The 26,851-nt window shown below is 57.1% G+C and overlaps 1 protein-coding gene across 3 annotated transcripts; it reads left to right on the top strand.

Annotated features, from left to right (window-relative positions):
* EPHA2 (EPH receptor A2) lies at positions 1–26,851 on the top strand. Of its 3 annotated transcripts, none has more exons than XM_057499772.1 (17): positions 1–196; positions 4,723–4,790; positions 6,580–7,249; positions 15,544–15,699; positions 15,801–16,133; positions 16,620–16,735; positions 17,175–17,328; positions 17,815–17,914; positions 18,372–18,427; positions 18,699–18,821; positions 18,918–19,103; positions 19,286–19,347; positions 19,434–19,643; positions 19,874–20,023; positions 20,383–20,576; positions 21,183–21,338; positions 25,907–26,851. In XM_057499772.1, the coding sequence occupies exons 1-17, from the start codon at positions 115–117 to the stop codon at positions 26,010–26,012; spliced, it is 2,922 nt and encodes a 973-aa protein (XP_057355755.1). In that variant the 5' UTR covers positions 1–114; the 3' UTR covers positions 26,013–26,851. The 3 variants fall into 3 exon arrangements, with proteins under 3 accessions (XP_057355755.1, XP_036770254.2, XP_036770256.2); XM_036914359.2 differs by having other exon boundaries at positions 18,696–18,821; XM_036914361.2 differs by lacking the exon at positions 4,723–4,790 and having other exon boundaries at positions 63–196; positions 18,696–18,821.

Genomic DNA, 26,851 nt, shown 5'->3' with positions numbered 1-26,851 from the left:
GGGCTGGAGGGGTAAAGTTGCGCCCGGGCAGCGGCGGGAGCCGGACAGCAGGGCCGGCGTGCGGGCGAGAGGAAGCCGGGCGCAGAGGATCGGGCCGAGAGTGGGGAGCGCGGCATGGAGCGTCTGGCGCCCCGAGCCTGCCTCGCCCTGCTGTGGGGCTGCGTGCTGACCGCGGCCGCGGCGCAGGGTAAGGAAGGTGAGTGTGCGCGCCGCGGCCGCCCGGGGCCCACGCAGCCCGGGCCCGACCTCGGACCCCCGCGCCTCCCGGAGCCTGGCGCGCCTCGACCCGCGCAACTTGGGGAGCTGACCTGGCGCCACCCGGTCCAGGCGTGCTGGGGTCGGGAGGGCGAGCGGGCTGCGAGCGCGACGAGTCTGGGACCCCCGCCCAAGGTTATAGGGGCTGCGGGGACTAAGGGGTTGCTGCCCGGGCGCCCGGGGCTCCAAGGCCACGGGGAAGAGGATGCGGCGCCGACCACGCGGCTGCACCTCTGGCGGCGGCTTCGGGAACGCGTCCCGGCGGGACGCGGGGTCCCTTGGAGAACCGTGTGTCTGGGGCTTTTCCGTGGCCCCAGCCTCTTGATGACCCGAGTTTACTAACCCGCTTGATCCGATTTTGCGGAGAAGGTGTTTCTGTGGAGGCCCCTCACTTTGGGGAGGGGGCTTTTCGGCCAGCGGGCGCCCCCCCCCCGCCGAAGCCCCTGCTCCCTGAGATTTTCTCCACGCCCCCTTTTGCCTCCAGCCCCGGAGGAGGGCGTGGAGGGAGTTTCGGGCGAATCTGCCCCCACTGCCTTCCCTCCTTGCCAGCCCTCGCTCCCAGGCTCGGGGTCAGGTTCGCGGCCGCGAGTGCGGACAGGAAGTCCCAAAGCCAGGAGTTGTGAGCAAGGGGTGACTCAGGACGGGGCAATGCGGCAGGTGGGGGCGCGGCTCCCGAGGTGCGGAGCCGTCACCCCAGGGCCACCACAGTCCGGGCCCCGGGGGTGGGGGCCTGAATCACCCACCCCGCCCCAGCGCTCCCTGAGCCGCGCTGGGCGAGGGGCCGCAGACTTCGCCCCGGGCGGGATGACAGTGTGGATGGGGGCGTTGCCGCTCAGCTAGGGTCGCAGAGGGGACGGGACCCCCGCCCTCGGCCGAGGACCTCCCTGCCCACCCAGGTGAGGCCGGCTTCAGTTTCCAGCGGTGAGAACAAGCTTTCCCCGTCCTCCCGGGGAAAGCGAGGCTTCCGCAGGCTCCACCGAGGGGAAGCGCGGAGGAAACCCTGGCCGGGTGCGAAGTTTCCTTGAGCCTTGCCTTCTTTTTCCGCCTCCCAAACTGGGGTTGGAGGTTTAGTTATTACAAGCGGGGAGGAAAAGAGGCCAGAGGGGGAGCTCTTGGGGGTGGAGGTAGGGGTTGGTGGTGGCGGCGTGGTGTCCCAGTCCCTGGCTCAGGGCTCCTGGTCCCACTTTAAGGAGGAATGGGTGGAACGGATTTCGGCGACCCCCAAACCTCCCCTCCCCCCGCCACCAGCATTTGGTTCTCCGCCTGCCTGGAGGACTGTGGTTGAAGAGAAGGGGAGAGACAGCTGGAGTCGTAGGCCTTTCTGCAAGGCTGCCCAGCGGGGGTAGGGGGGTTAGTCAGGACTGACAGTGCTGGGCGGTTGTGGTGCTACAGCCTCATCCGCCACCTTGGAAGCCCAGAGCCGCCTTGTCCTTGGGCCCCACAGGGAGCCCTCCCTAGCCTAGATGACCGCCTCCGCCCGCCCCCCCCACTGTGGGATGGGGCAGGGAAAGGGTGTGTATCTGAGAGGCCTGGGATAGGGGAACAGTTTTGGTGAGGCTCTAAGAGTCCCTGTGAAGGACCTCCTTGGGAGGTGTGCCTATGGTGCGGGAGGTGGTGGCCCAGCTGACAGCTGCTGGTTTGTCCGTTTTTTTAAGTCTGGATGAGGTGGCTCTGCCTGGGGGTGGGCGGGTGGGGGCAGAGAGAAGGACACACATGCCCCTTCCACCCTTAACCCAGGCTGCTGCGCCCTCCCTGTGGGTAGAGAGCCAGGCTGCAGTTGGAGAGCAGATGGAACCTGTTAGATTCTCAACACTGAATTTCTAGCCTCCATTTACAGCAGGGGAAACTGAGAGAGGCCCAAGGGCCTGCCAGACAGGGCGCTCTGCACAGAGAGGGTCAGATCCGAGCATCTGGCTTCTTGGGCTGCCAGAGCCCAGGGCCCCTTGCATTGTGGTTTCATGGTAAATTTTCCTGAGAAGCTGAGACTAGCTGGGCAGGGGTGCAGGGGTTGCTGACTTAAGACGGCTGATGGGAAGAGGGCCAGAGAGTGCCCCGGAAGCCCGGAAGGTCCTTGGCTCCTGATTCTGTAAGAGTCCAGTTTGATCTCTGTCCCCTTCCCTTTTTCGTCATGTTTCACCCCAGAGTCTCCTGCCTTCCCCCTCTCTTTAGGAATTAGCTGATCTTGGTTAAAGAGGACTGCAAGGATCAGGGAGGTGGCACCGCAGGGGGGGCAATAACACTGCATTTGAGCAGAGGTGTAAGGCAGTAGGACCTATAAGGATGGCATTTATGATGGAACTGAAGGCAGAGAAAGAGTTTTCCTCCGGGGTGGGGTGGGGGACCAGGGGCTCCTGAATGAGCCCTGCCTAGCCCAGACCTCTCAGTGAAGCCTTTGGGGGCAGCTGAGGGGCTCCCAGGTCACCCCCTCTTCCAGCGAAGCAGCAGCTCCTGTGCCTTGAAGGGCTCAGAGAGGGAGCTGCACTCCTCACTACAGGGCAGTGGGGACCGGGGCTGGGCTCCTGTTCCTGGGGATGGCTTCTGGGGAATTTCCTGGGAGGGGCTGGAAGCCCCCAGGGGTGGCTCCATTCTGTGTGAAGCCTCCTTTTCTTCTCAGATTGAGCCCAGTGATATTTCTAGAGCCAGGCCATGGGCTAGAAGGGGAGCGTGCTCTGGCAGGGGTGGTGAGGGTCCCTCCATGCCAGGTTAACCCTTCAGCACGTGGGAACCATGCCCCCCTCCCTCAGAGGCACAAGCCTGCATCTTCCCGCCTCTCTGTGTGTGTGCAGATGCCCAGGACTAGGGGTGAGCGCTCACTCTTTCCCCCTCACCCACCCAGCTGGAGCCAGGAACCTGGATTCCTTCCTGTGTAGCCGGAACATTCCATGTGCTAGTTGGGTTAGTGAGTTTTCCAAGGCTGGGCCCTGGGCATGTCTGAACAAATCCTGGCCCCTACCCACCTCCCCTATCCCCACAGCCTTGGTGCAGGTGCCACATCAGATTTCCTCTTCTCTGTCTGGGCTGCAGGACCTTCCTAGAGAGATTTGGCCCTGGTCAGCCGTCCTGGCCAGGCCTCACACCCTGCCTGGGAGCCTCGGGCCTGGCAGGGCAGGCAGTCTAACCTCAGGAAAGGATTCCTAATTTCTAAAACTCCTCTCAGGCCCCTCGACCCTCCTGCATCTCCAGATCTGGCCAGTTCTCCGCCCCCCGCCTGGAGAGTTCCTCCCTAGAGTCCCCCCTCCAGGTGCTGGCTTTAAGGAATGCTGCTTCTCGAGGCCCCATTCCTCAGGCTCCAGGGTCCAGAGTGTGAATGTGGGCCCTTCCCCCTCCACCTTAGGGCTTTACTCTTCGACCTTACATAGGCTCCATGCCTGAGCGTCCCCAATCTCCTTGCCCTCCAGGGAGGGTGTCACCTGTTGGCAGGTACCTGGACTTTCCTTGGAATGGAGAGGCAGTACCTGGGGTCTGAGGTCCTGGCTGCGGCTGCCGAGCCTGGCAGAGAGCCAGGGTGTGGGGGCACTGATGGGAGCTGCCCAAGGGCAGGGCTAGGGCTAGGAAAGCCCCTGGCAGTTTGTCCCTCCCCTAGGCTCCAGATGCCTCTCAGGGCACAGCATAGTCCTGGCACCTGGTCCCTCTGGGACTGGAAGTTCCCTCTCAGGGTTTCCATCCACCATCCCCTGCACCCCTGGCAGGGCAGTGGCCAGGATATGAGGATATGAAGGAGAGGGCAGTGGGATGGGGCCCCTTCTAGAGGCCCCTATGAGGGGCCCCTATGGGTCAGGGCTTTATCCTGCCTGATCTGTGGCTTTTGTGGTGGGAAGATCCTTTCCTAGATACTCCCACACTCCCACCCCTACCCTGTCACCCCCCTCCCATCCCTGGAGCTGTTCCCACCTGTTCACAGGCCTATCTTCTTGGAGGCCATGAGACATGTGTGTACATCTGTGTGCTGTGTGGCTTAGGTGGGGTTGGGGGTGTTTTGTGCTGGGAGGGCATGTGGTAGGAGCGGACAAGGGTGCCCCCAAGGCCCAGATGTGAAGTGCTGCTAAGAAGTCTTATTCTGGGAAGCAGACGGCGATATGGTGTCACTTAACAGCTTTGCCCTCCCCAGCTCTCTGCCCAGCTGCTGTCCCCCGGCTGGGCTGAGCTCTGGCCTGCTCTGCCCAGCTGGGGGCTGCCCGACGGGGGTGGTGTGGCTAGAGCCATGGCCTAGGAGACAGGAGGCCCGGTCCTCACTCAACCTGCTGCCTGGCTTTGGGCTGGCTTCTCTCCCTTCTCTGGGCCTGTGTTTCCCTATTTGTTGAAAAGGTCTCTTGGATATGGCGACCCTGTGTAGTAGGGTCTCGCTCTGTAGGCTGCGGAAGCTGTCGAGGCCTCTTGGGGGTTCCTGGGGGACTCCCGCTCTTTCCACCACGGCCTGACCCATGGAGACAGCCCCAGCTCACCAGCCCCCTTTCCTGTCTCTTCCAGTCGTGCTCTTGGACTTTGCCGCAGCTAAAGGGGAACTCGGCTGGCTCACACACCCATATGGCAAAGGGGTAAGCCTTCAGAGCAGGATGGGTGCGTGGGCATGGGGAGCCTGAGACCCGGGAGGGTGGGGCTGGCCCAGATCAAAGAGCTCAGCAAGGGTTCAAGCTCAGGCTCAGAGTCAGCCATCCCAGGCTGGGCAGGCTGGGGCTTGGAAGGTAGGGAAGGGACCTGAGAGCTAGAAATTGCTGGGGAGACAGCTGGAGGCCCTAGAGGAGCAGGGACCCTTGCATGGCCTGGAGGGCTGATGGGCAGAGACCACCTGTGGTTCCCTCCATCTGCCTTTTGGGAGGGAAGTGGTTAAAGGCTCCCTCTGTCCTCAAGGTCCTAGCCCAGTAGGTGGGAGGTGAGGGAGAGACGGGGAACACTGACCCCCAGGTCCTCATAGCCCTGAATACCAGATTCAGTTCCTTCCTGCTGGACCCCTGTCTCTGCTCCCCTAGCTGTTGCTTCCTCTTCCTGCTAGAGGCTGAGTATGTTTTGCTGGATCCCACCCGTTTCCTCCCCTCTGCCCTGCCCTGCTGACCAGGACTGGTGGGCAGGATGCTGGGGTCCTTTCCCCAGCTTTGTGTGTGACTCCTTTGTGATCCTGGGGGAGATACTGCTGTGCTCTGGGCCTCAGGTTCCCCCTCTGCAATGGGCCCTCGCTGAGTTTGTCCTGGGGCCCTGAGCTGGGGAGAACTGTATCTTCAGGGGGCTACTTGGGACAGTTTCTACTGCTGGCCAGATCTGCATGAGTCAGGTGCTTGTCCCTGGTCACCTTAGATCCGAGGACACCTCGGACGGCTCTAGCGGACTTCCAGGGTCCTGGAATGTCCAGCTGGGAGAGAACACAGACCACCTCATCCAATCCTGTCATTATACAGAGTGGAAAGTGGAGGCTCAAGGGCATCTGAGGCCTTGGCCAATATCAGTGCAGCCCAGGCCTCTTTCCTCAGCCCCTCTATACTTTTCTGAGCACCTACTCCTTTCCAAATGGGCCCTGGGGATACAGAAATGAATTAGATGTAGTCTTTATACCCAGGAGCTCAGAATGTAGAGAGAGCTAGATGTAAATATCACCACATAGGTGCTGGGTGCTATGATGAAGGGGACATGGAGACTGTGGGAGACAGAGGGGCACTTGGCCCAGTCTTGGCCCAACCTGGGAAGTCTTCCTGGAAAAGGCTGAACTATGTTCTGAGGAGGGAATAATATGTGCTGATATGTCCCAAAGCCAACATCTAAATGATGGGGGCTATCCATTGTTTAACCCCTTCCTGACTCACACATGTCTCAACATATGAACATACAGTGAATAATAATAATAATAATAATAATAATAACAATAACAATAATGGCATCAGCTGCCTGTGTGACAGCTGCTTTATCTCACCCATGCCAGGCAATGTGGTCAGCATTCTGCAGACATTCTGTCATTTATCCTCACAGCAATTCTGTGAAGTAGATCTTGTCTGCATTGTATAGATGCAGGCTTTGAGGCTCAGAGAGCATACGTGCTCCATCTGGGGTCACACGGAGGCCCCAGACTCCACCTCCAGCTCACAGTCTAATATAGAGATTTGGCACCCTGACGCTGGGGTCAGAGACAATGGGGACAAGTCCTGGCTCAGCGACTTCTAGCTTTTGAAGGTGACTTTAAGTGCCTCGTGGGGGCCTCAGTTTCCTTCCTTGTAGAATGAGGATAGCAAGAACTGTAAATACCTCTCTGGTGCCCAGCTCTGCCACCTGGACATTGCCTCTGGGCCTCAGTTTCCCTGAGAGCACCTGCCCTTACTAACCTGTCCACCTCCCATGCAGTGGGACTTGATGCAGAACATTATGGATGACATGCCCATCTACATGTATTCTGTGTGCAACGTGGTGGCCGGCGACCAGGACAACTGGCTCCGTACCAACTGGGTGTACCGTGGGGAGGCAGAGCGCATCTTCATCGAGCTCAAGTTCACCGTGCGTGACTGTAACAGCTTCCCAGGTGGCGCCAGTTCCTGCAAAGAGACCTTCAACCTCTACTATGCAGAATCGGACGTGGACTACGGTACCAACTTCCAGAAGCGCCAGTTCACCAAGATCGACACCATTGCACCGGATGAGATCACAGTCAGCAGCGACTTTGAGGCACGCCACGTGAAGCTGAACGTGGAGGAGCGCTCTGTGGGGCCGCTCAGCCGCAAGGGCTTCTACCTGGCTTTCCAGGATATTGGTGCCTGTGTGGCGCTGCTCTCTGTCCGTGTCTATTATAAGAAGTGTCCTGAGCTGCTGCAGGGCCTGGCCCGCTTCCCCGAGACCATTGCGGGCTCCGATGCACCCTCTCTAGCCACTGTGGCTGGCACCTGTGTGGACCATGCCGTGGTGCCGCCTGGTGGTGAAGAGCCCCGCATGCACTGTGCGGTGGACGGCGAGTGGCTGGTGCCCATTGGCCAGTGCCTGTGCCAGGCAGGGTATGAGAAGGTGGAGGACGCCTGCCATGGTGAGTGATGGTGCAGGGGTGGCAGGGTAAGGGGGTCCCTGGGGGGAGGCTGTGTTCCTGGACTCTAATCTCTACTCTGAGACTATGGGATCTGGTAAGCTCATCTCTGCTTTGAAGGACAATGGCTTCCAGTAGAAATCGCAGGCCCTTCCTGGACTTCAGTTTCTTGATTTATGACTGGATTCAGTCATTCATTGAGAATGAATGAATTGAGAAATTGTATAGTAGGGAGGTTGCACATAAGGACTCTAGAACAAGAATGACTATGTTCAAATCCCAGCTCCACGTTGAGCTCTGTGACTTTAAGCCAGTTTGTTAACCTCTCTGTGCCTGGGTTTCCTCATCTGTAAAATGGAGATGAACATAGTAACCCTTTTGTAGGGCTGTTATGAAAATCAAATGACTCAGTACTCATAAAGTACTTAGGTCAGTGTCTGATACCGGTACTTTTAGGTCTAATTGTTATTTTTGATTCATCCCACAAGTACATCTTGAGTATCTACTATATACCAGTACTGTGGACACGTGGTACAATCCCAGGGTCCAGTTCCGTCTCAACTCACTGTGTGATTGTAGGCAAGTCATTTAACCTCTCTTAGTCTCAGGCTTTTTTGTACATGGAGGTGACTGAATTCACGTCCCCTGGCTGCATATGACAATCACACGGGGAATTTTTTTTTTTTTTGGGGTATGTGATGTTTACTTGGTAGGTGATTTCAGGAAGCAAAAATGAGAGAATAGGGAATGTGAGACTGAGAAGGGAAAAAGCTGATAAAGTGTGCAAAAGAGCATAGATGATTGCTGTCAGCAACTAAGGCTCTGTCACTTGACATGCTTTGAGCAGAGTCCTTCAGAGCCCTTGTAGATGGCTGGGAAAGCTAGGGAATTCATGCATTGATTCCTGTCTTCACCTGGGGAACTTTTGAAAAATGCCTGCATTGAGGGAAAAGGCGGAAGGGAGGTACAGGGTCCGCCTTCCCCACCTGACACTCCCCAGTGCCATAGACCCAGATTGTCTCACTGGAGCTTCTGCTGATGACAGTCAAGCCCAGAGAGGGGGCCCATTAAATCAGACTCTCTCTGGGATTGAGGCTTGGCATTAGCAGGCGCACATTGGGAGGCTGTGGCTGGCATGGCCAGGGCTTGTGACAGCGGAAATCTCTACAGCAACATGGATTTTTCTCAATGGGTGACTTTTTCTAGAAATGGCTGTGGGGCAGGGCATTTGTGGAATGCAGGCCACCTTTTGGAAGGCCAGCTCAACTGTTCCCTCTCTCTGGGAGCTTCTTTGCTGAGGTAAGCAGGATGTTGAGAAATCAGGGGTTGAGTCCCTGAAGTTGCACATACCCACTGAGTGACTAGGTACATCTCTCTTCATCTCTGAGCTCAGGTTTCCTGTCAATAAAATGAGTCCAACTACATCATCAGACTTCATGCTTGGTTTTTAGCCACGGATCCTGAAGTGAGTTGAAGCGTAGGAGGAACCTGAAGCCCTTTCTGATGGGACTCACCTACCTCCTAAAACAAATGCTCAGAACCTTGCTTAACACAGTCTGTAAAGCCCTAGATGAGAAGTTCCCCAAGAGCCTTTCTGGCCATAAGCCTGTGGTGTAGTCTCTGCCCCAGCCCTTCTGCCAGCTGGTTGTCTTCCTAGCTCCTCTCTGCTGAGTGAGTCCCCTCCCCAAGGCGGCCCCTGCTTTAGGTGACCTTGAGTGCACATTCCCAGTTTCAGACAATGACTGCGGGGTTGGGGGGGCCCCCCTCAAGCAGCCCAGTAGGCTCCTCCCACATGACATCCTCACACAAGAATGCAGGGGTGGGGGGTTAGGAGCAGATGAAAACTTTCCACAGGCTGGTGATTCAGGCCTTGCAGAGATAAGTGGATGTGGACGGTTGGAGTTGAGGGGCATCTCTCTAGGAAGGGGGCAGCCTTCCTGCCCCAGAGGTGAGGGGTCAGGGTTCTAGAAAGCTTTGTTTATGAAGAGCTGAGCAGTCCCCGCCCTAGGGAAGACTGGCTTCCAGGAGCAAAATCTTTGACTTCACTGGTGGGACCCTCTCAACTGCCAGCCACCTGTTGCCCTGGTTTTCTTTCCGTGGGATCCCTCTACCAAAATTCCCTTCCTATGATTTAGGGGCCCGCTGCGTGGCTGGACACCCCCAGATTGGCTTCTCTATCTCTCCAGTCTTTTCCCAGCAGCTCCTGACAACGATGCCAAGGGAGATAATAGCATTAACTCCGTGGGCAAGTGCTCTCCAAGCACAGGGCGTTATCTAGCCAAGAGCTTTGCCTGACCGCTCTTGGAGAATCTTCTGGCAGGGGCTATTAACTGTTGCATTTAACAGACAGGAAACTTGAGACTCAGAGAGGTAAAGAGACTCGCCTGGAGTCACACAGCTGAAATGTGGTTGCATCAAGATTTGAATCCAGGCAATTTAGCAGCATCCAGGCTGGAGGATGGGTCAGGAAATGGGGTGGGAAATGACCAGTTCCTTTGGAATCCCTGACTCAGCTCCTAGCTCTGGGATGGCCCTCTGTGCAGCCCCAGGATACTGGGTCCTGGTTTGGGAGGTGGGGTTCTTGGGAGCCCTCTCTGAGCACACTGAGGGAGAAATGGAGGGAGGTTCACGGTCCACGCTCCCTGCTTGACCCTCCACAGGGCCATTGACCAGATTCTTTTATTGGGGCATCTACTGGTGACCAGCTGAGCCCAGAGAGGAGGTGTGGGTACCCTGAGGTCACCCAGCACCTGGTCCAGGGTATTCCCAGAGTTCGTTTCTCTTCAAGGTTCTTTCCCCAGAAAGCTTGGAGCTCAGGAAAGAGTTAAAAGGACAACGGAAGGAAGGCACCTCCCAGGTGCTGTGTGTGGACAGGTGGGCACACTGCCCAGAGATCTCTCATGAGCTATGTCAGGAATGAGCCAGCTTCACTCCCCCGCCCTGCCCCCGGCTGTGCCTGGGGGACAGTGGAGTCACTCAGGCTGACCGTCCTCTCCCCAGGGGCGGCTTTGTCTCCCTGTTTGTCTCCACTTCCTGTGCTGGCATCGGCAGCTGAGCCGGCGGGGCCCCGGCTGGCGCCTTGACCGTGCAGATTGCTGGCCAGGTGAGCAGGTGGCCAGCGGCTTGGCCAGAGATTCGCCCAGCAGCTGGGAGGCCAGAGCTGGAGGGGGACGCAGTGGGAGTAGGGAATACCCTCTTTGGAGGCTCCTACTCCCTCGAGAGGTCCAGCCTCTTGGGCACATCCCCTCTCTGTGCCCCAGTTCACAGGGACACCCCACTCCAGGCATCATGCTGAACATTTCATAAGTGAGGGTTCCTTCAGTGTTCACCAGGAACCAAGGATTCTATTCCCATGTTACAGATGAGGAAACTGAGGCCCTGAGAGAGAAAACAATGAGCGAAAGAGCTGTCCCCAGGTGGCCCTGGCATGTGTCCTACCCACAAGCTGTGTGACCTGGGCGAGTCCCCGCTGGGCCACATTCTCCCTGTCTTTAAAATGAGTGGGTTGGACCCTTGCTGACCAGTGATCAGTCTACCTCCTGTGACTTTCTGCTGTGGCTCAGTCTGAGAACTTGGGTTGCTCTGGAGAGCTGTTGACTGGGTGGGGTCCTAGAGCTGGCATCCTGAGTGGCCCAGGCCTAGCCCAGGGTCCATAGCTGAAGGGGCGGCAGGGGATGGCTCAGGTTAAGGTGGCCCTTAGGCAGGGTGGCCCTGGGCTATGGCTGGGGCCACTGGCAGGAGGCCTGCTTTGTCGGGACATGGCTGATCGCTGCGCTGGGGCCTCTGTGAGCTACTGACTCTTGGGCTTGTGCCCTCCCCTAGGAGAGCTACTGGGCCTCATTTCTGTGGAGTTTCCTCAGCCAGCAGGGCTGGGAACTGTGGGTGGTGGCCTCCCACCTCTCTGCCCTGCCCGCCCCGCCCTCAGCTCTTGCTGGGGGTGCTGGCAGCCCCTCTAGCCCCTCCCTCCCTCCCTCACCAGAGGTAAGTGGTTCCCCAGAACGGAAGGAAGGAGGTGAGGGAAAGCAAACAAGATAAAAGGCTGGTGGTAGGAAGACAGCCAGAGGCGAGGCTGGGGGTGAGGGGAGCGGCGCTTCCCTGGGCTTGGTGGAGGAAAGTACCCAAAGATAATTCCCCAGGGTGTGTGTGAAAGGGGTAAGGTGCTGGCAGCAATTGGGCCGTATCTGTGAGAGTGACCGTGCCTAATGGGAGGAGGAGACCCCAGGGCCTGGAGTTATCAGTTCCCCTCAAGCGCAGGGCCACTAACTTGTGGGTGGCAGCTTGCTGCCTGTCCGGGCATGAGACAAAGTCCACACGCAGCCTTAGGCCAGGCAGTGCGTGTGGTCACCAGCTGGGCATGGCTCTGGAGGTGACTGGCCTCAAGCAAGTTTCCACTGTGACCTCTTGACCCTTTGACCTCACCACCGCCAGCCTAGGAGGTGGTTGGGCCCAGGGGGTGGAGCTCTGCCAAGGGCTGGATTTGCATCACTTCAGAGGGTGTATGTCCCTAAGTCATCCCATGCTGCCATCTGAAGGGCGGGCATCGGGAACTGGAAAAACCAGGGTGCAGCTCTGGGTGCAGCCGTCATGTCCCCGTCTCCTGCTCAGAGTGGCCCAGGCTTGCCAGGCGACCGGGGCCAGAGAAGCTCTTCCACAGGTGTGCCAGAGCCAAGCTCTTGTGCCAGACAGGTGGGCGTCCTGGTGCTCCATCCCCACAGGGTCTCCTGGGCACTGAAACACTGCTCACTTCTGTGGCCCTAGAGCGTGTGTTTAATGTGCACATTGTAGGGTTTGGCATTCACTCACACATTCATTCATTCATTCATCTGTCTAGTCAGCGAACAATAACTGAGCATCTACTGTGTGCCAGACCCTGTGCTGGGCTGTGGGATGCAGATAAGTCAGTCTCCAGTCCTCTCCAGGAGCTGCCAGGCACATAGAGGATCCCAATATGTGTAGAAGTAATTTCAGCAGAGTCCAGAAGCCTAGCTGTGACTTCCCCTGGAGCAGAAACAGTGTTATCTATCTCACTGTCGTATCCCAGCACCCAGCATTGTGCCAGACAGGTAGGAAGTGCTCAGTTTCTACTTGGTAAACATAAGATTGAGTAATAGATGCCCTAATGGGACAGAGAGGGCCACAAATTGGACAGTCTGAGAAGTCCGTGTAGAAGAGCTCCAGCTGAGTATTGAAGGATGTGTAGGAGTTTGCTGGTTAGCTATGGGATAGTGGGTTTTTTGTCTATGTGGGTATGTGTGAATGTGTCTGAACACCCAGTTTGTGACCCCTGTCCCCACTTGCCTGCCCAGAATGCCAGGAAATCCAAGCAGGCAAGGTCAAGAAGACACTGGGGCATGCTGGTGTCCTACATATGACCTCTGGGGCCCCTGAGCCCTGGCATTCTCTGGTGGGGCCCAGGGATGATCCCGTGCTCTTCTGTGGTTGGAGGAGGGGGCAGCGCATTCCCGTCAGGCAAGCACATGCCCTGTTGATGCTGCCTCGCCACTGTATTATCTGGCACATCCGCAGCGGAAATCTCTCCAAATTCCCTCTTTCCTGCCGGCAGCAGGCGGGCCACCCCCGGGCTCTGGGGCCAAAGAATGGAGCCCAACTCTTCCCTCACTTCCTCCCCTTGGCATAGGGCTCCGGGGCTGGGGAGCAACCACGTGGTGGGGAGGAGGGGCACTGTGGGGCTTGCAGGTGGCGAGACCTGCAGCTGAACCAAGCCCAAGCTGTGGGGGCATGTGGTCCCCTCCGTGGCCCAAGGGCCTGGGCTGGGCAGGGGTGATGGTGGTTCTCGGGGCCCCTGAGCAGCCCAGCTCCACCGGGCCTGGACCACGTGGAGCCAGCGCTTCCCCACGTTGTAGGCCCCTCAGCGGACAAGTCAGGACATTTGGGGGAATTGGAATCCCAGGAAAAACATGCCCAGCTTTCTGGAGTCTCATTTTTACTTGGAGATTTGAGGGGTGGAGGAGAGCTATTTTGTACTGTATTGTAACAGATACAATTATGAGGAATAAGGCAAAATACATTTTTGAGGAATAAGTTACGGAATAACAGTTACAAGGAATAAGGCAAAATACATAGGTAGAAGATTTGAAAGACTGTGGAACTTGAAGGAGGCCACTTGGACTGCCCCAACCAACCCCCCCGGGTTCAAGTCCACTCTTTCCTCCTCCTTGGACATAAATGGGCCCGGTTTGAGAAGCCCTAGGTTAGGCCGTGCCACGCGTACACCTCCAGCTGCTCTGAAAATTGTCTTGGGATTTTCTGGCTGTTGAACTGGTCAGATGTCCTCTCCTCTGTCTTCAGGCTTGTTGCAGAATGAAAGTTCATTTGTCTTTGCTGCAAACTGAGATGCTCTTGGGAAGGAGAGGGGCTCAGAGTTGGACATCCTGGGTTCAGGTTCTGGTTTTGTGTCTTAGGAGCATGTTGATCTTGGACGAGTTGTTTTGCCTCTGAGCATCAATTACCTCTGCTCCAAAGTGGAATGACTGACAGCAGTGTCCACATGTAACAGGTTTATGGTGGGGACTAAACGAATGTCAAGGGCTTGGCCCAGGAGCTGCACACAGTAGGTGCTTACTCAGTGGTCACCGTTTTTAACTGGGGCGCTAGGAGCTGCACAGAACAGCTGTCGGGTCCCAGGCGCCCTCTGTCCCGGACAGGCCCCCTTCCCTACGGCGCTTGCCCACGCTCCTTCAGGGCCTGTGCTGAGCTGCTGAGGTGGCAGGGCAGAGAGGCGGGGCATGAGAGAGGCTGCTGCGGTAGCCACTGGGCTCCTCTGCAAGCAGAGTCATTAACAGAAGTCACTGTCCAAGACCTTACAGAGCTGGGTGTCCTTTAAGTCCTGTCCCCTGACTCCCAGCCCCACCCCACCAACCATGCTGCTTACACAGGGTACCGGACAAGGAGGGAGACTTTGTCCAAGAATTTTTCCTGACAGTATAGATTTGACTGTACTATTATTCTCTATATCAAGCCTTCAGTGGCTCTCAAACTGCTGCAGGATGAAGTCCCGGCTCCTTGGCCTGGCATTAAAGGCCTTTCTCAATCTGCTTCCTGGAGACTTTTAAGTCTTATTTCGTGTTCATACTTTTGGGGTTAGTCTTGCTTTTTCTCACCCCCAACCCCTTCTCCCAATATTTGTGCCCTGCCGATCTCCTGCTCAGTCTCTAAGCGCCAGCTGAAAGAAACCCCTATGACTCCTATGGCCCCACCCCCTTAGCCCATTGCCCACCCGTTTGTAGGAGACATTGTCATGTGGTTCTGCTCCCTGAGTTCAAGCTTTCTCTCATTTCAGGGGCCATAGCACAAGGCTGGGCAGAGAGTGGTGGGTCACTGTGTGTTTGAATGTGGCCCTAAGGCTGGAGGTGTCTCAGGAGCCTCTCCACAGAATAAACTGGCGTGAGAGGAGGTAACTGTACGGCTATAAAGAGATTCCTAGTGTGACCTCACCCCACGCTGGCCACTTCAGGAGCTGCCCAAGCCCCGGTCAGCCCTGCACAGTGGGCCCTGTGTCTGGGCAGCTTCCTGCCTGTGAGGCCAGAAGGGGCTTGGGGCAGGGGCAGGATAGGGCGGTGGGAGGAAGAAGCCTCCGGAGTCAGGTGCCTGAGCCCCTTGCTGGACTAGCCAGGACAGGACCTGCCGTGGTGGGAGGAAGAGCTGCTTCCTGGCTGCCTGCCCTTGTGAGTGGCGGAAATGACTCGGTCCTGCAGGCAGATCCAGAGAAAATGCTGGGGGCCTGCCTTTCCCGTTTCCTGGTCAGCCAGCTCTGGATAGGAAGGCACACAGGCGCTGGAATCAGGGGAGCACCTGCAGGGCTGCCATCCTCAACTGGTGTGCTTGGCCTATCAATCAAGGTGGTGATGATAGTCAGTCAACAAACACAAATGGTGAAAAAGATGCGTTTACTGCCCTGGGCAGCCCAAAGGCCAAGTGGGGACCCGTCAGGCTGGTCTTCACCGATCCAAGGAGATAAGGCAGGTGGGCAGCATGCTCTGTGCAATGCTGAGCCAGGTGTGAGATCAGATTCTTAGGTGAGATGTGGGCCTTGAATGCTAGGATCAGAGGTGTGGTGCCAGCAGGGTATGATGCAAAGGCTTGGAGCCTGCGGGTAAAGCACCTCCTGGGTGCCAGTGGGAGCTAGGTGCTGGCCATGCATTTTCTCATCAGAAGACATTTTACCAATGAGAAAACAAGCCCTTGGAGTAATTTGCCTGGGGTCCCACAGCAAGGAGCCAGAAAAGTCGCCTAGGGTGTGAATGGGTTAAACTGATGTTCGTTCTTCTGCCCACCAGCCTGCTCGCCTGGATTCTTCAAGTCTGAGGCTTCTGAGAGCCCCTGTCTGGAGTGCCCTGCACACACCCTGCCGTCCCCCGAGGGGGCCCCCCACTGTGAGTGTGCCGAAGGCTACTTCCGGGCAACACAAGACCTGCTGTCCATGCCCTGCACTCGTGAGTCTTGAAGTGGGTTGGGGAGGGTGACTGAGGGTGCGCTAGCGGTTGACATGTCCAGGGCTGCCTGGGTCCAGCTCTAACCTCTGCCCCCTGTGCAGGCCCGCCCTCTGCCCCGCACTACCTCACGGCTGTGGGCATGGGTGCCAAAGTGGAGCTGCGCTGGACACCCCCCCAGGACAGCGGGGGCCGCAAGGACATCATCTACAGTGTCACCTGTGAGCAGTGCTGGCCCGAGTCAGGCGAGTGCGGGCCCTGCGAGGCCACCGTGCACTACTCCGAGCCACCGCATGCCCTGACCCGCACCAGCGTGATAGTCAGTGACCTGGAGCCCCACATGAACTACACCTTTGCCGTCGAGGCCCGCAACGGTGTCTCGGACCTGGTGGCCAGCCGCAACTTCCGCACTGCCAGCGTCAGCATCAACCAAACAGGTGAGGGCCCCGTGCTGGTGGCTGTGCCTTTGGGGCCCACCTGGTGGGGCTTCAGGAGGACCGCAATCCAGGGCTCAGCTGTGTCTGGGGAGAGGCAGCCGCGAGCAGTTAAAAGCAGTCCCTGGAGCTACTTCTGAGCTCTGTGATCTCTGGGGCCTGTTTCTTTATATATAATGGAGGTAATAATAGGACTTTTGAGAGAATTTAACAAATTATTATATATCGGCTCTTACAGCATAGAGAGGATTTAGCAAGAGTTGGCTATTTTATTTTTTTAGATATCCACTTATAAATACTCACAAGGCACCTCAGCTGTGCCAACCTGGGGTGGGCCCGAGGCCTGGGGCTCTGTGCTCTGGAGCTAGAAGCTCAGAATCCCAGGCTGGGATCTGAAGATCCTGGGCTGTGGGTGGGACTGGGTCTGGGTGCACTTGCCCCTCACCCCTAGGCGGCTCCTCACTCCCAACCCCCTGCTGTCCTGCCCAGAGCCCCCCAAGGTGAAGCTGGAGGGCCGCAGCACCACCTCGCTGAGTGTCTCCTGGAGCATCCCCCTGCCGCAGCAGAGCCGTGTGTGGAAGTATGAGGTCACCTACCGTAAGAAGGTAACTCACCAAGGGCCAGGGCTAGTCCCAGCGGGGCTGCAAGCAGAGGACTGGTCACGTAGATACTTGCTGCAGGACACAGCCATCTGAAGACGCTCCATTCTGCAGATGGGGAAACTGAGGTCTAGAGTCCTCCTGAGAGTCATCTCTCCCTGGCCGGCATAGCAGAGATTTGTGGGAGTGTTCTGAAATCTCCAGAAGAGATAGCTGGGGCTAGGGGAAAGAGACAGACCCGGGTTTGAGTCCTGGGTCATGCATTTGTTGGCTATGACCTTGAGCAAATCACTTCATTCCTTTGAGCCTCGGTTTCCTCCTTTGTGAAAGTAGCATAGAGTTTGCTAACATAGGTGAGCTACCTTGCAAGCCTGGAGGTGGTCTCTGGCGGGCGAAGCTGCTGCTCCTGCCCTGCCCTCATTGGCCACCCACTGGCCACCCACAGGGGGACTCCAACAGCTACAATGTGCGCCGCACTGAGGGTTTCTCCGTGACCCTGGAAGACCTGACTCCAGACACCACCTACCTGGTCCAGGTGCAGGCGCTGACGCAAGAGGGCCAGGGTGCCGGCAGCAAGGTGCACGAGTTCCAGACGCTATGTGAGTCCAGGGCCAGGGCGTGGGCCAGGCCAGTGCCCTGAAACAGAGCAGTTAGGACATCCTTGGAGGAGGAAATAGATGAAAGAGCTTAGAAATGCCCCCCTACCAGTCAGCCAGGGCCTGGGACAGCCCTGCGTGAGTCAGCCCAAGCCTGGGGAGGGGGCAGAACCGAGGGCTGGAGGAGAGGGCCTAAGGGCATGCGTTCAGGGCAGTGTTGAGAGAGGGGAGGCCCTGGGTCCCGCGGAGGCAGACTCAGTTCAAATCCTGCATCATGGAAAGAGTCCTGCACCCCTGGGAGAGTTACCTACTGTGTTCCTTAGGGAAGGCCTCTTATTTACCGCCTGTGAAACGGGAGCAAATAACCCTCGTGAACCATCACAAGTAAAAGCACCAAGCATATGTCTTGGGGCCCACAAGTGCCTTGGGTGGTATGGCCCGGGTTGGGAGTGTGGGGGCTCCCTGGTCACCAGCTGGTCTTCCTCACAGCCACGGAAGGATCTGGCAACATGGCAGTGATTGGTGGGGTGGTCGTTGGCGTTCTCTTGCTCCTGGTGCTGGCAGGAATCGGCCTCTTCATCCACCGCAGGTTTGTCCGAGCCTCCCACTGGGCTCCCCACGGCTGAGGTGGGACATGTTGGGGTGGGAACCTCAGTTTCCCTTGTGGGAAGTGGGGCTGACAGTAATCGAAACCTGCCTCCCAGGGAGTGAGGATGCAGCGAGCTGGGAGGGCTCAGCACAGCACCTGGCCCGCCTCAGGGCTCAGGCCAGGTGGTCATTATCTTTGCTCATGTTAGTAACGGTGTGTTCATGCTTCCTCTGGGGACTTCTAATGAGGAAAGCCCTCATTATGGCCACTTAAGGGGCCATTATGGGGCATAGATCCCCAGGAGCGAGCCCTGTTGGCTCATTTCCTCTCTGCCTCGCCCTCTGCCCACCCGAGCAGAGTGTGGAGTACATCGAGCCCCCACCCAGGGCCAGAGGCTCCCTGGCCGGAGCAGGTCACTGACCTCCTGTGTGTTTGGTTCCCTGTGGGCTTCTCTCAGGAGGAAGAACATGCGAGCCCGCCAGTCCTCAGAAGACGTTTACTTCTCCAAGTCAGGTGAGTTGCAGCCCCCATCCTTGCCCGGCCCCCAGCCCCACAGGCCTCCCTCACTCTGTGGTGGAGATGCAGACGGCCAGGGCACCCCCAGGGTTCTGGGGGTGGGACCCAGGGCTTTCTTGGGCATCTCAAAGGGGCTAAGCCAGACGTCCCATGCCCCACAGGCTGGTCTGTGTCTCCTGAAGTCCCCAGTCGGGTTGCCTTCTCCTCATCCTGAGGAACCCCTCCCCAAACTGTCCATGATCCCACCCCTCCTTTTTCTTTGCAGAACAACTGAAGCCCCTGAAGACATATGTGGACCCTCACACATATGAGGACCCCAACCAGGCTGTGCTCAAGTTCACCACCGAGATCCATCCATCCTGTGTCACGAGGCAGAAGGTGATCGGAGCAGGTGAGGTTGGCACACCTGCCCAGAGTCCTGGTACAGGTTGGGAGCACCCGATGCCAGGGCTGATTGGGGTGCTCTTTCCACCTTGCCTGCCTGCAGGAGAGTTTGGGGAGGTATACAAGGGGACCCTGAAGGCATCGGGGAAGAAAGAGGTGCCCGTGGCCATCAAGACACTGAAAGCTGGCTACACAGAGAAGCAGAGGGTGGACTTCCTCAGCGAGGCGAGCATCATGGGCCAGTTCAGTCACCACAATATCATCCGCCTAGAGGGTGTCATCTCCAAATGTGAGGCTTGGTACCACAGGTGGGGGTGGGAGACCCTCAGTGGCCTGACCCGCAATGCAGGATGGAGAGGGGCTGCCCAGGAGGGCCACCAAACAGGGCCTCTTCCATAGCTGTGCCCATCTCCCCCCAACACACCTGTGCTGCCTCTCTACATCCCCTTACACCTGTGCCCCTGCCTGCAGACAAGCCCATGATGATCATCACTGAATACATGGAGAACGGGGCCCTGGACAAATTCCTCCGGGTAAGGATGTGGGCTGCAGTGGGCAGGGATCTGTGGCTGGTGTGCTTGGGGGTGCCCTGGTGGGCTGAAGGCCTGTGTCCTGGCAGGAGAAGGATGGCGAATTCAGCGTGCTGCAGCTCGTGGGCATGCTGCGGGGCATAGCAGCTGGCATGAAGTACCTGGCCAACATGAACTATGTCCACCGTGACCTGGCCGCCCGCAACATCCTCGTCAACAGCAACCTGGTCTGCAAGGTGTCTGACTTCGGCCTGTCCCGCGTGCTGGAGGACGACCCCGAGGCCACCTACACCACCAGTGTAAGTGCTAGGGTGGCTGTCACTCCTGGACATGGAGGGCTTGAGGGTGAAGCAGGCTTCACCTGGATCTGGGGTCCCCTCACCTGCACACCTGGGCCGTGGACCTCAGGAGGCAAGAACACCTCTAGGGAGCCTGGAGAGGGGTTCTGACTGTCATATCTGGCCTGGCTGTGGCGTTCCTGGGATTGGCCAGAGTGGGACAGTAGTGACTGAGCCTGGGTCCCCTGCAGGGTGGCAAGATCCCCATCCGATGGACAGCCCCGGAGGCCATTTCCTACCGCAAGTTCACCTCAGCCAGCGATGTGTGGAGCTATGGCATTGTCATGTGGGAAGTGATGACATATGGCGAGCGGCCCTACTGGGAGCTGTCGAACCACGAGGTAGGCCCCTTGCCCTGTCCAGCCCTGTCCAGCCCTGCCTAGCCTTGTCCTGACCTGAAGTTAAGACACTTATTCCCAAACCCCCGGGGCTAGGCAGAGGAGAGTTTTGGGGACTAATCTTCATCTCATACAGTCATTCATTTGTTTATTCAGCATGTTTATTGAAGGCTTACTATGTGCCAGGCCGTGTGCTGGGTTCCAGACCCAGTCCCTGCTTAACAGTCAATAAAAGGACAAAGAAACAAGTAGTCGGGGGCTCCTCTTCCCTCCGCTGCCCACATCCATGTACAGGGGCTCTCCAGGGCGCCTACATGGGTTTGGGGGCTGTGGAGACACCCCTGCTCATCTTGCCTCCCCAGGTGATGAAAGCCATCAACGAGGGCTTCCGGCTGCCCACGCCCATGGACTGCCCCTCTGCCATCTACCAGCTCATGATGCAGTGCTGGCAGCAGGAACGCACCCGCCGCCCCAAGTTCACGGACATCGTCAGCATCCTCGACAAGCTCATCCGAGCTCCCGACTCCCTCAAGACCTTGGCTGACTTTGACCCCAGGTAAGTTCTGTGCACTTTGTCCACAGTGGCCCCCAGTTTTACCCCTGAGCCACTCCAGTTTGGTGGCCAGCCAGGGGTAGTGGGCCGGGGGCTCGGGAGTTACACATGGGCTTTACTTAGACTGCTCAGGGGATGGCTCAGGTATGGTTAATAGAAGCAAATGACAGGTACGGTAATGTGCCAGGCACTGTGCTCAGCACTTAGCATGTGTTCACTCATTTAAACGACCCATGAGTTGGGTCCTGCGATTATCCCCCTTTTGTAGATAAGGAAACAGAGCAGTAAAGCATCTATGTACTGGCAAGTGTCCAGGCTGGGAGTGTTACCCTAGGAACCGGAATTTCTCTCTTAACATTTTGTTATTTTGTGGTTAGTGGTGGTGGGATTGTCAGTAGGAGTAGAGGGACCAGTAGTAGCTATAAACACTCCGGACATGCCAGGCTAGCTCCCCAGACCCTACCTGATTTGGCTTCCCCTTTGCCCAGATAAGGAACTGAAGCACCGGGCAGTGGGGTGAATTGCCCGGGTTAGGGAGCAGCAGGCTCGGGGCCCAGGGTGGGCTGGCTGCCGCGGCCCCTCATCTGCGGGTGGTGGTTCCTGTTGCAGAGTGTCCATTCGGTTGCCTAGTACCAGCGGCTCGGAAGGGGTGCCCTTCCGCACAGTGTCTGAGTGGCTCGAGTCCATCAAGATGCAGCAGTACACGGAGCATTTCCTGACGGCTGGCTACACTGCCATCGAGAAAGTGGTGCAGATGACCAACGAGTGAGTCTGGCCCCCCTGTTCTACTCCCACCTCCCAAAGCTAACTCCGCTCCTGTCCATCTTCCCGGCACGCTCTTCTTTTCTCTTTCTTTCTCTTCTGGGGAGAGAGGTTTTGCAGGAAGGGCAGAACCGGGCCAGCAGCCAGCACTTCTGGGTGCTCACTCTTGGCCCCCTTCTCTTCCTGCATCTCTTCTCCAGAGTGGGAAAACAATAGTGATTGTAACGATAACAGTAGCATTTATGGAGGGCTGACCCTGTGCCAGCTCTGTGCTCAAGCACTTTGAATCAGCCCTCGTGATAGCTTGGCAGGTGGGTCCTGTCAGTACTCCCGCAGGACAGGAGCAGAGAAGTGCCGTGACTTGCCCAGGGTCCCATGGCCACTAGCGGCAGAGGAGGAGTCAAGCCCTGGCTAGTCAGGGTCTAGAGCTCAGGGACCACAGAGGTCATTCATTAGTGGGGAACTGAGGTTCAGAGAGGTTACATGGCCACTTCAGTTCACAGTTTGTAGCCTGTGGAAAAAGAAAGGCTCTCCTTCATCGCTATCCCCTTTTAACAAGTGGGGAAACTGAGTCTGGGAGGTTACACAGCCAGTTGCGGGTAGCATTCCTATCCAGGATGCCAAGAGGAAATGGGCAGAGTCCTTGAACTTCCTGCTGATGCCCAGGAAATGGGCCCCCGAGCCAACCCCTCTTGGGCTCCCTCCCCCACATGGTTGACTCTCCGCCCTGTGGTCCAGCCTGGCAAGAAGCGCCGGCCCCCCCTTGCCCCAGCCTTGGGTCAGGCTGCCCTCTGGGGGCTCCCCTCTCCTTCCCAGCTCCAGCATCAGGGACCTTTCCCGGCAAGGCCTCGGCATGGAGACCTCTTCCCACCCCGGGAAGGGGAAGACATCATCCTCTTAGCCTTTTGTGCCTCCAAAAATAGTGTGCGGTCCCAACAGCCCAGCTTGTACAGGGTCCAAGGTCATGACAGGAATGGGTGCTGGGTCTGGGAGGAGGTGGGAATCACATGGGGGCTCAACTGAGCCCCCTGTGGTCCTGGGTCACAGAAGTTTCGGGATTGGGGCCCTTGTGGGAACATCCTCCAGGGACTCTGAAAACTGCTCAGCTGTGCTTTTGACCCACAGGTCAAGGTCTCTGAGACCATCTATGGCCCGTCCCAGGGGACAGCCAGGAAAGAGAGTCAGGCAGGGACAGGGTGACCAGAGGGAGGCACGGAGCAGAAGAGAAGAGAGGGGCCCCAGGATACCTTTTGTTGTCAACCAGCTACAGGGTCCCAAGCTTGGGCTCTGCAGTCACACCTGTGTTCAGGTCCCACATTTCCCACTTCTAGCGGGTGACCTTGGTCAAATTAGGTTCTGTCTTTGAGTCTTTTCATTTTCCCATTTTGGGGGGCTGCATGGATCCGGTACCAATGACACGCCTGGTCTACACGAGGGGCTTAGTCCATGTCACTCTCCTCTTTTCCTCCACTTCCTTGCTTTCTGCTGGTAACCGTGAGCAAATGCCAGTGTTCCTGTGCCCCCTCCTCTTCCCTGGGAGCCTGGCACAGCCCCCTTTGCTCCTCTCCAGGGGCTCCCATTACAGCACAGCTTCTCTTCTGGGTGAGCGGAGCTGAGGGCGAGAAGTACTTACAGGAAACACATGTTCTTAGAAGCTTCCCGAAATAGCCCGGGGTGCTCCTCGGCCAATTCCTTTCCCACGAACAGAGATGGGGCTGCCTTGGGTCGATGGAGGCTGTGTGTGTGCATGTGCAGCATGTTTGGAAAAGGCCTGGATAAAGGCAGGAAGTCATTCCACGCTCCCTCCTCCCACCAGCCCGTTGGTGCTCAGAGCTGGGGCCTGCATGACTCACCACCACCTCCTCCTTTATTTCAAATAAATGAAATGAATGGGGATCTCAAAGCACTTTTTCACCTTCAAGGCCATGTCTACACATGCTGTGGATCCCAGTGGGAGGCTTTGAGCTGGTCTCAGAATTCGGCCCTTTCCCATGGGGTCAGGATTTAGGCTTCAGTGTCCTACCCCACCATGGTCCCCCCGCCCAGGCCCCCCTTCTTCCTTGGCCCCCTCCCAAGGGGCTGACTGTTCTTTCTCCTGTGGTCCCAGAGCGGCCACCTTTTCGTAGCTTGAGCATTCATGTTATTTTGGAGTCACTTGAGTTTCCAGCTAGACTCATGGTTCTAAATGTCTTTTGAGGTGCTAATGAAAGCTGTAGATGTTGCACCCTAGAAAAATGCCCAGCCCAAAAAAGGCCCAGTTCGGTGTCCAAGGCTACCACATTCAGCATCTTGTGAGGGCACGTTGGGGACACAGGCTGACTGATGTGTCTTGTGGTCCCGGCACAGGCTTGGCCGATGGAACTTGGCCAAGAGAATGAGTGATCACAGTGTGAGACTCCGGGAGCTCTCATTGCCTGCTCTCAGCACACAGTAGGTGCTCACTGGAGAGGTGTGGCCTTTGAATTTCCCTGGGCTGGGGCTGTCCCTGCAAGCGCTCAGGAAAAAGGCAGCCTCACTCATGTGCCTCCCTGCCCCTCTGATTGGAGTTGACGGGAGTGACTGTCCTGGAGGAAACAGTGGCAGAGGCAGGAACAACACGCTGGTCGGCGGTAGGCCGCAGGCACCGGCTGGTCTGTGACCCTCACCTGTGTGTGTCTGTGGTCAGGAAATGAGGCAGGGAGTGGAGGGGGGGGCACTTTGTGTCAAAAAAAAGAATGGGGCTGCGGACAGATCTACCCTAATCTAATCAAAACTTCCCATTTTACATGTAAAGAAACTGAGGTCCAAAGACAAGACAGGACCTGCCTGAAGCTTTGATGGAGGACAGGACTAGAAGGGGTCTCCTGCCTCCCTGCCCAGGGCTTTTGCCTCCTGCATGGGCCTCCTGTCAGATTAACTACACTGGTCCAGAAGAGGGGCCCAAGGCAGCCTGGGCAGTGGACTGGACAACGTCAGTGTCCACTAAGACGTTCATTCGTTCACACGGTGACACTCCTTGAGGACTTGTGTACCAGGCCTGTCCTGCTTCTTGGGAGAGGGCAGGTGTCAGGGGGTGAGCCCAGGGGACTAGGTCTCAACCACTGCCCTCCTATAGCTCGCATAACCCACGGGGTCTTGAACCATACATCAGTGTCCTTGGGACCTGATACAATGCAGACTCTTGCCCCACCTTCAGAACTTCAAGGTCAGTGGGTCTGGAGTTAAGCCCAGGGTCCTGCTTTTTCAGAAAGAATCTCCTTCTCTGCTTTCCGAATGCTTATCTGGGAGCCACATTTTGAAACCTACAGGTGTGGGGCAAAGTGCTTCTTTTTCAACACCCCCACCTGATAGGTTAGAAATGGCACTTACAGCAGGTTAGGAAGTTCTCCTAGATGTCCGACTCGCAGGCTTCCTGCTGCAGTGGGAACAGCCAGCCACCTCCTAGGGGTCCCTGAGCCACCCTCCGTACCTAGGTCTGCCCTTCCCTGCTTAGGACTTCTCCTAGGGTTCCCAGAGCCTGTGGGAAAGTCGTGTTTCCAGAATTGCAAATAGGAGCTTGCACCATATAATTAGCTCCATTTACAGCCAAGAGATGGCCCATAAAAATCTGGGTGTTTTCTTGGGTTTGGGCTGGTGGGTGAGGATGGTGGAGGAGAAAACTCCCAGAATGAGCAATAAATGTCCTGCTCCAGGGCTCCTGGGAGCATAGTTTTACAAGGGGATGGAGGGGTATGGAAGGGGGCATGGGGGAGGGCTGTGGGCTTCTGAGCACGCCTTCTGGTACCAGAGCCACCATCCCCCTCTGCCACCAATTTCTGGGGTCTCCCACCCACCAGGTAGATACTATTATCCCATTTTACAGGGGGAAATTGAGGTTCCTAAAGGAAAAACACCTGCCTCAAGGTGACCTAGTTACTGGATCTGGTGACCTACAGGCCCCTCCCATTAGAGACCAGCAGGACTTCAAACACTTGAGGGTCCCTCAGCAAGGATTTCTGAGTCCTTCCCAGTTATGAGCAGCGAGAACTTGGAAGGAGTGCTGGAAAATCAGTTGGCAGCCGGGAAGAGACCTCGGGCAGAGAGCTTTGAGCAACATCCTTAGAGGGTCCCTGGCCTCCATGCACGCGGCGGCGGCAGAGCCTTAGCTGGGGACATCAGCCTGCCTCCCACGCATCTCCCCTGAGCTGGTGAAATAGGTTCTTCTACCGTTCATGTAGGGGATGGGGGACATCTGTTCCCAGCGGCTTTGATTCCCAGCTCTTCTACCTCCCAGCTGTGTGGCTTTGGGCAAGCCACTTCACCTCTCTGAGCCTCAGTTTTCTAATCTGCAAAAGGGAGGGGGTGAAAACTAAAAAGAAAATCGTGCAGATTTGACTTTTTTAGAGAGGCTCCTTACAGAATCCGGCCTTCTGTCATGTGCCCAAGTCCGTCGATGTCAGCAAGCTTTCACGATGTGGATCCTCTGCCTCACGAGCTCACGCCCCCCAGGGCCCAGGGCCCCCTCCCCCCTCCCTCTTCTCCCCACCTCTGTCTCCCTCCCACGCTGCCCAGTCCTCCCAGCCAGCCCCTAACTCTCTCCCTCCCGCCCACAGTGATATCAAGAAGATCGGGGTGCGGTTGCCTGGCCACCAGAAGCGCATCGCCTACAGCCTGCTGGGACTCAAGGACCAGGTGAACACAGTGGGGATCCCCATCTGAGCCCAGACAGGCCTCGAGCCCGCTCAGCCAGGAATACTTGAAGACAGAGTGGCTGCCCTATCAACTCTACACTGTGCCGCCAGGGACCTTATTTATTTCCAGTTGTTCTGTACTGATGCCACCCTGAGACCTCTGGTGGGGGAGGGCTGTCTTGGATGACACCTTGGCCTGAACTGAGGAGATGATCGGGGACCCTGGGATGGGGACGTCTTTGCCCATGAAGGCAAGCACTTAGCAGGCACTGCCATGTTCCCAGCATCCCCTGGGGCAGGCGCCCCGCCAAGGCCTTGGATACATGCGGGACATTTCCAGACTGACCTCCCCTTTGCCGTCTCGAGAGGTGGGGGAGGTTAGCCTGTGGACACAAGAACAGGGTACCTCCAGCCTCACCTGCTCACAAGAAGAGGGCAGACAGCAAACTCAGCCGGGTGAGACCAAAGCTGCTCCCGTCCTTCTAGTGCCTTCCTCAGCCCCCCAGGCCCTGTCCTCAGCCCCAACAGGCTAAACTCTTGCTTTCCCGGGGCCCTTGCAGGATGCTTGGTTGTGTTGAGGTTTTTTAAATATATATTTTGTACTTTGTGGAGAGAATGTGTATGTGGCAGGGGGCCTGGCCAGGGCAGAGGGCAGACGATGGCCTGTGTCAGACATTCCCAGGCTGGGGACCTGTCCATCCGGTCCTTTGTCCCTTTAGACAATATTCATTACTCTGTCAGTGTTAAATGATTTTGTTTTTCTTAGGTATTTTTTTGAACCTTAATTTATTATTATTTTTTTTATATTTATTGTTAGGAAATGACTTATTTCTGCTCTGGAATAAAGTTGCAGATGGTTCAAACTGA

Source organism: Manis pentadactyla, chromosome 4 (assembly GCF_030020395.1).
Source record: "Manis pentadactyla isolate mManPen7 chromosome 4, mManPen7.hap1, whole genome shotgun sequence".
Taxonomy (NCBI): Eukaryota; Metazoa; Chordata; class Mammalia; order Pholidota; family Manidae; genus Manis; species Manis pentadactyla.
Note: the sequence above shows the minus strand (reverse complement) of the source record. Positions and strands in the feature narration are given on the sequence as shown.

What these genes read in the sequence shown, in the direction of transcription:
- EPHA2 (XM_036914359.2), top strand. Translation starts at nt 115, where the DNA reads ATGGAGCGTCTGGCGCCCCGAGCCTGCCTCGCCCTGCTGTGGGGCTGC. An exon ending in GCAGAAGGTGATCGGAGCAG is followed by an intron (nt 18,822 to 18,917) that starts GTGAGGTTGGCA and finishes GCCTGCCTGCAG; the next exon opens with GAGAGTTTGGGGAGGTATAC. An exon ending in AGAGGGTGTCATCTCCAAAT is followed by an intron (nt 19,104 to 19,285) that starts GTGAGGCTTGGT and finishes CCCTGCCTGCAG; the next exon opens with ACAAGCCCATGATGATCATC.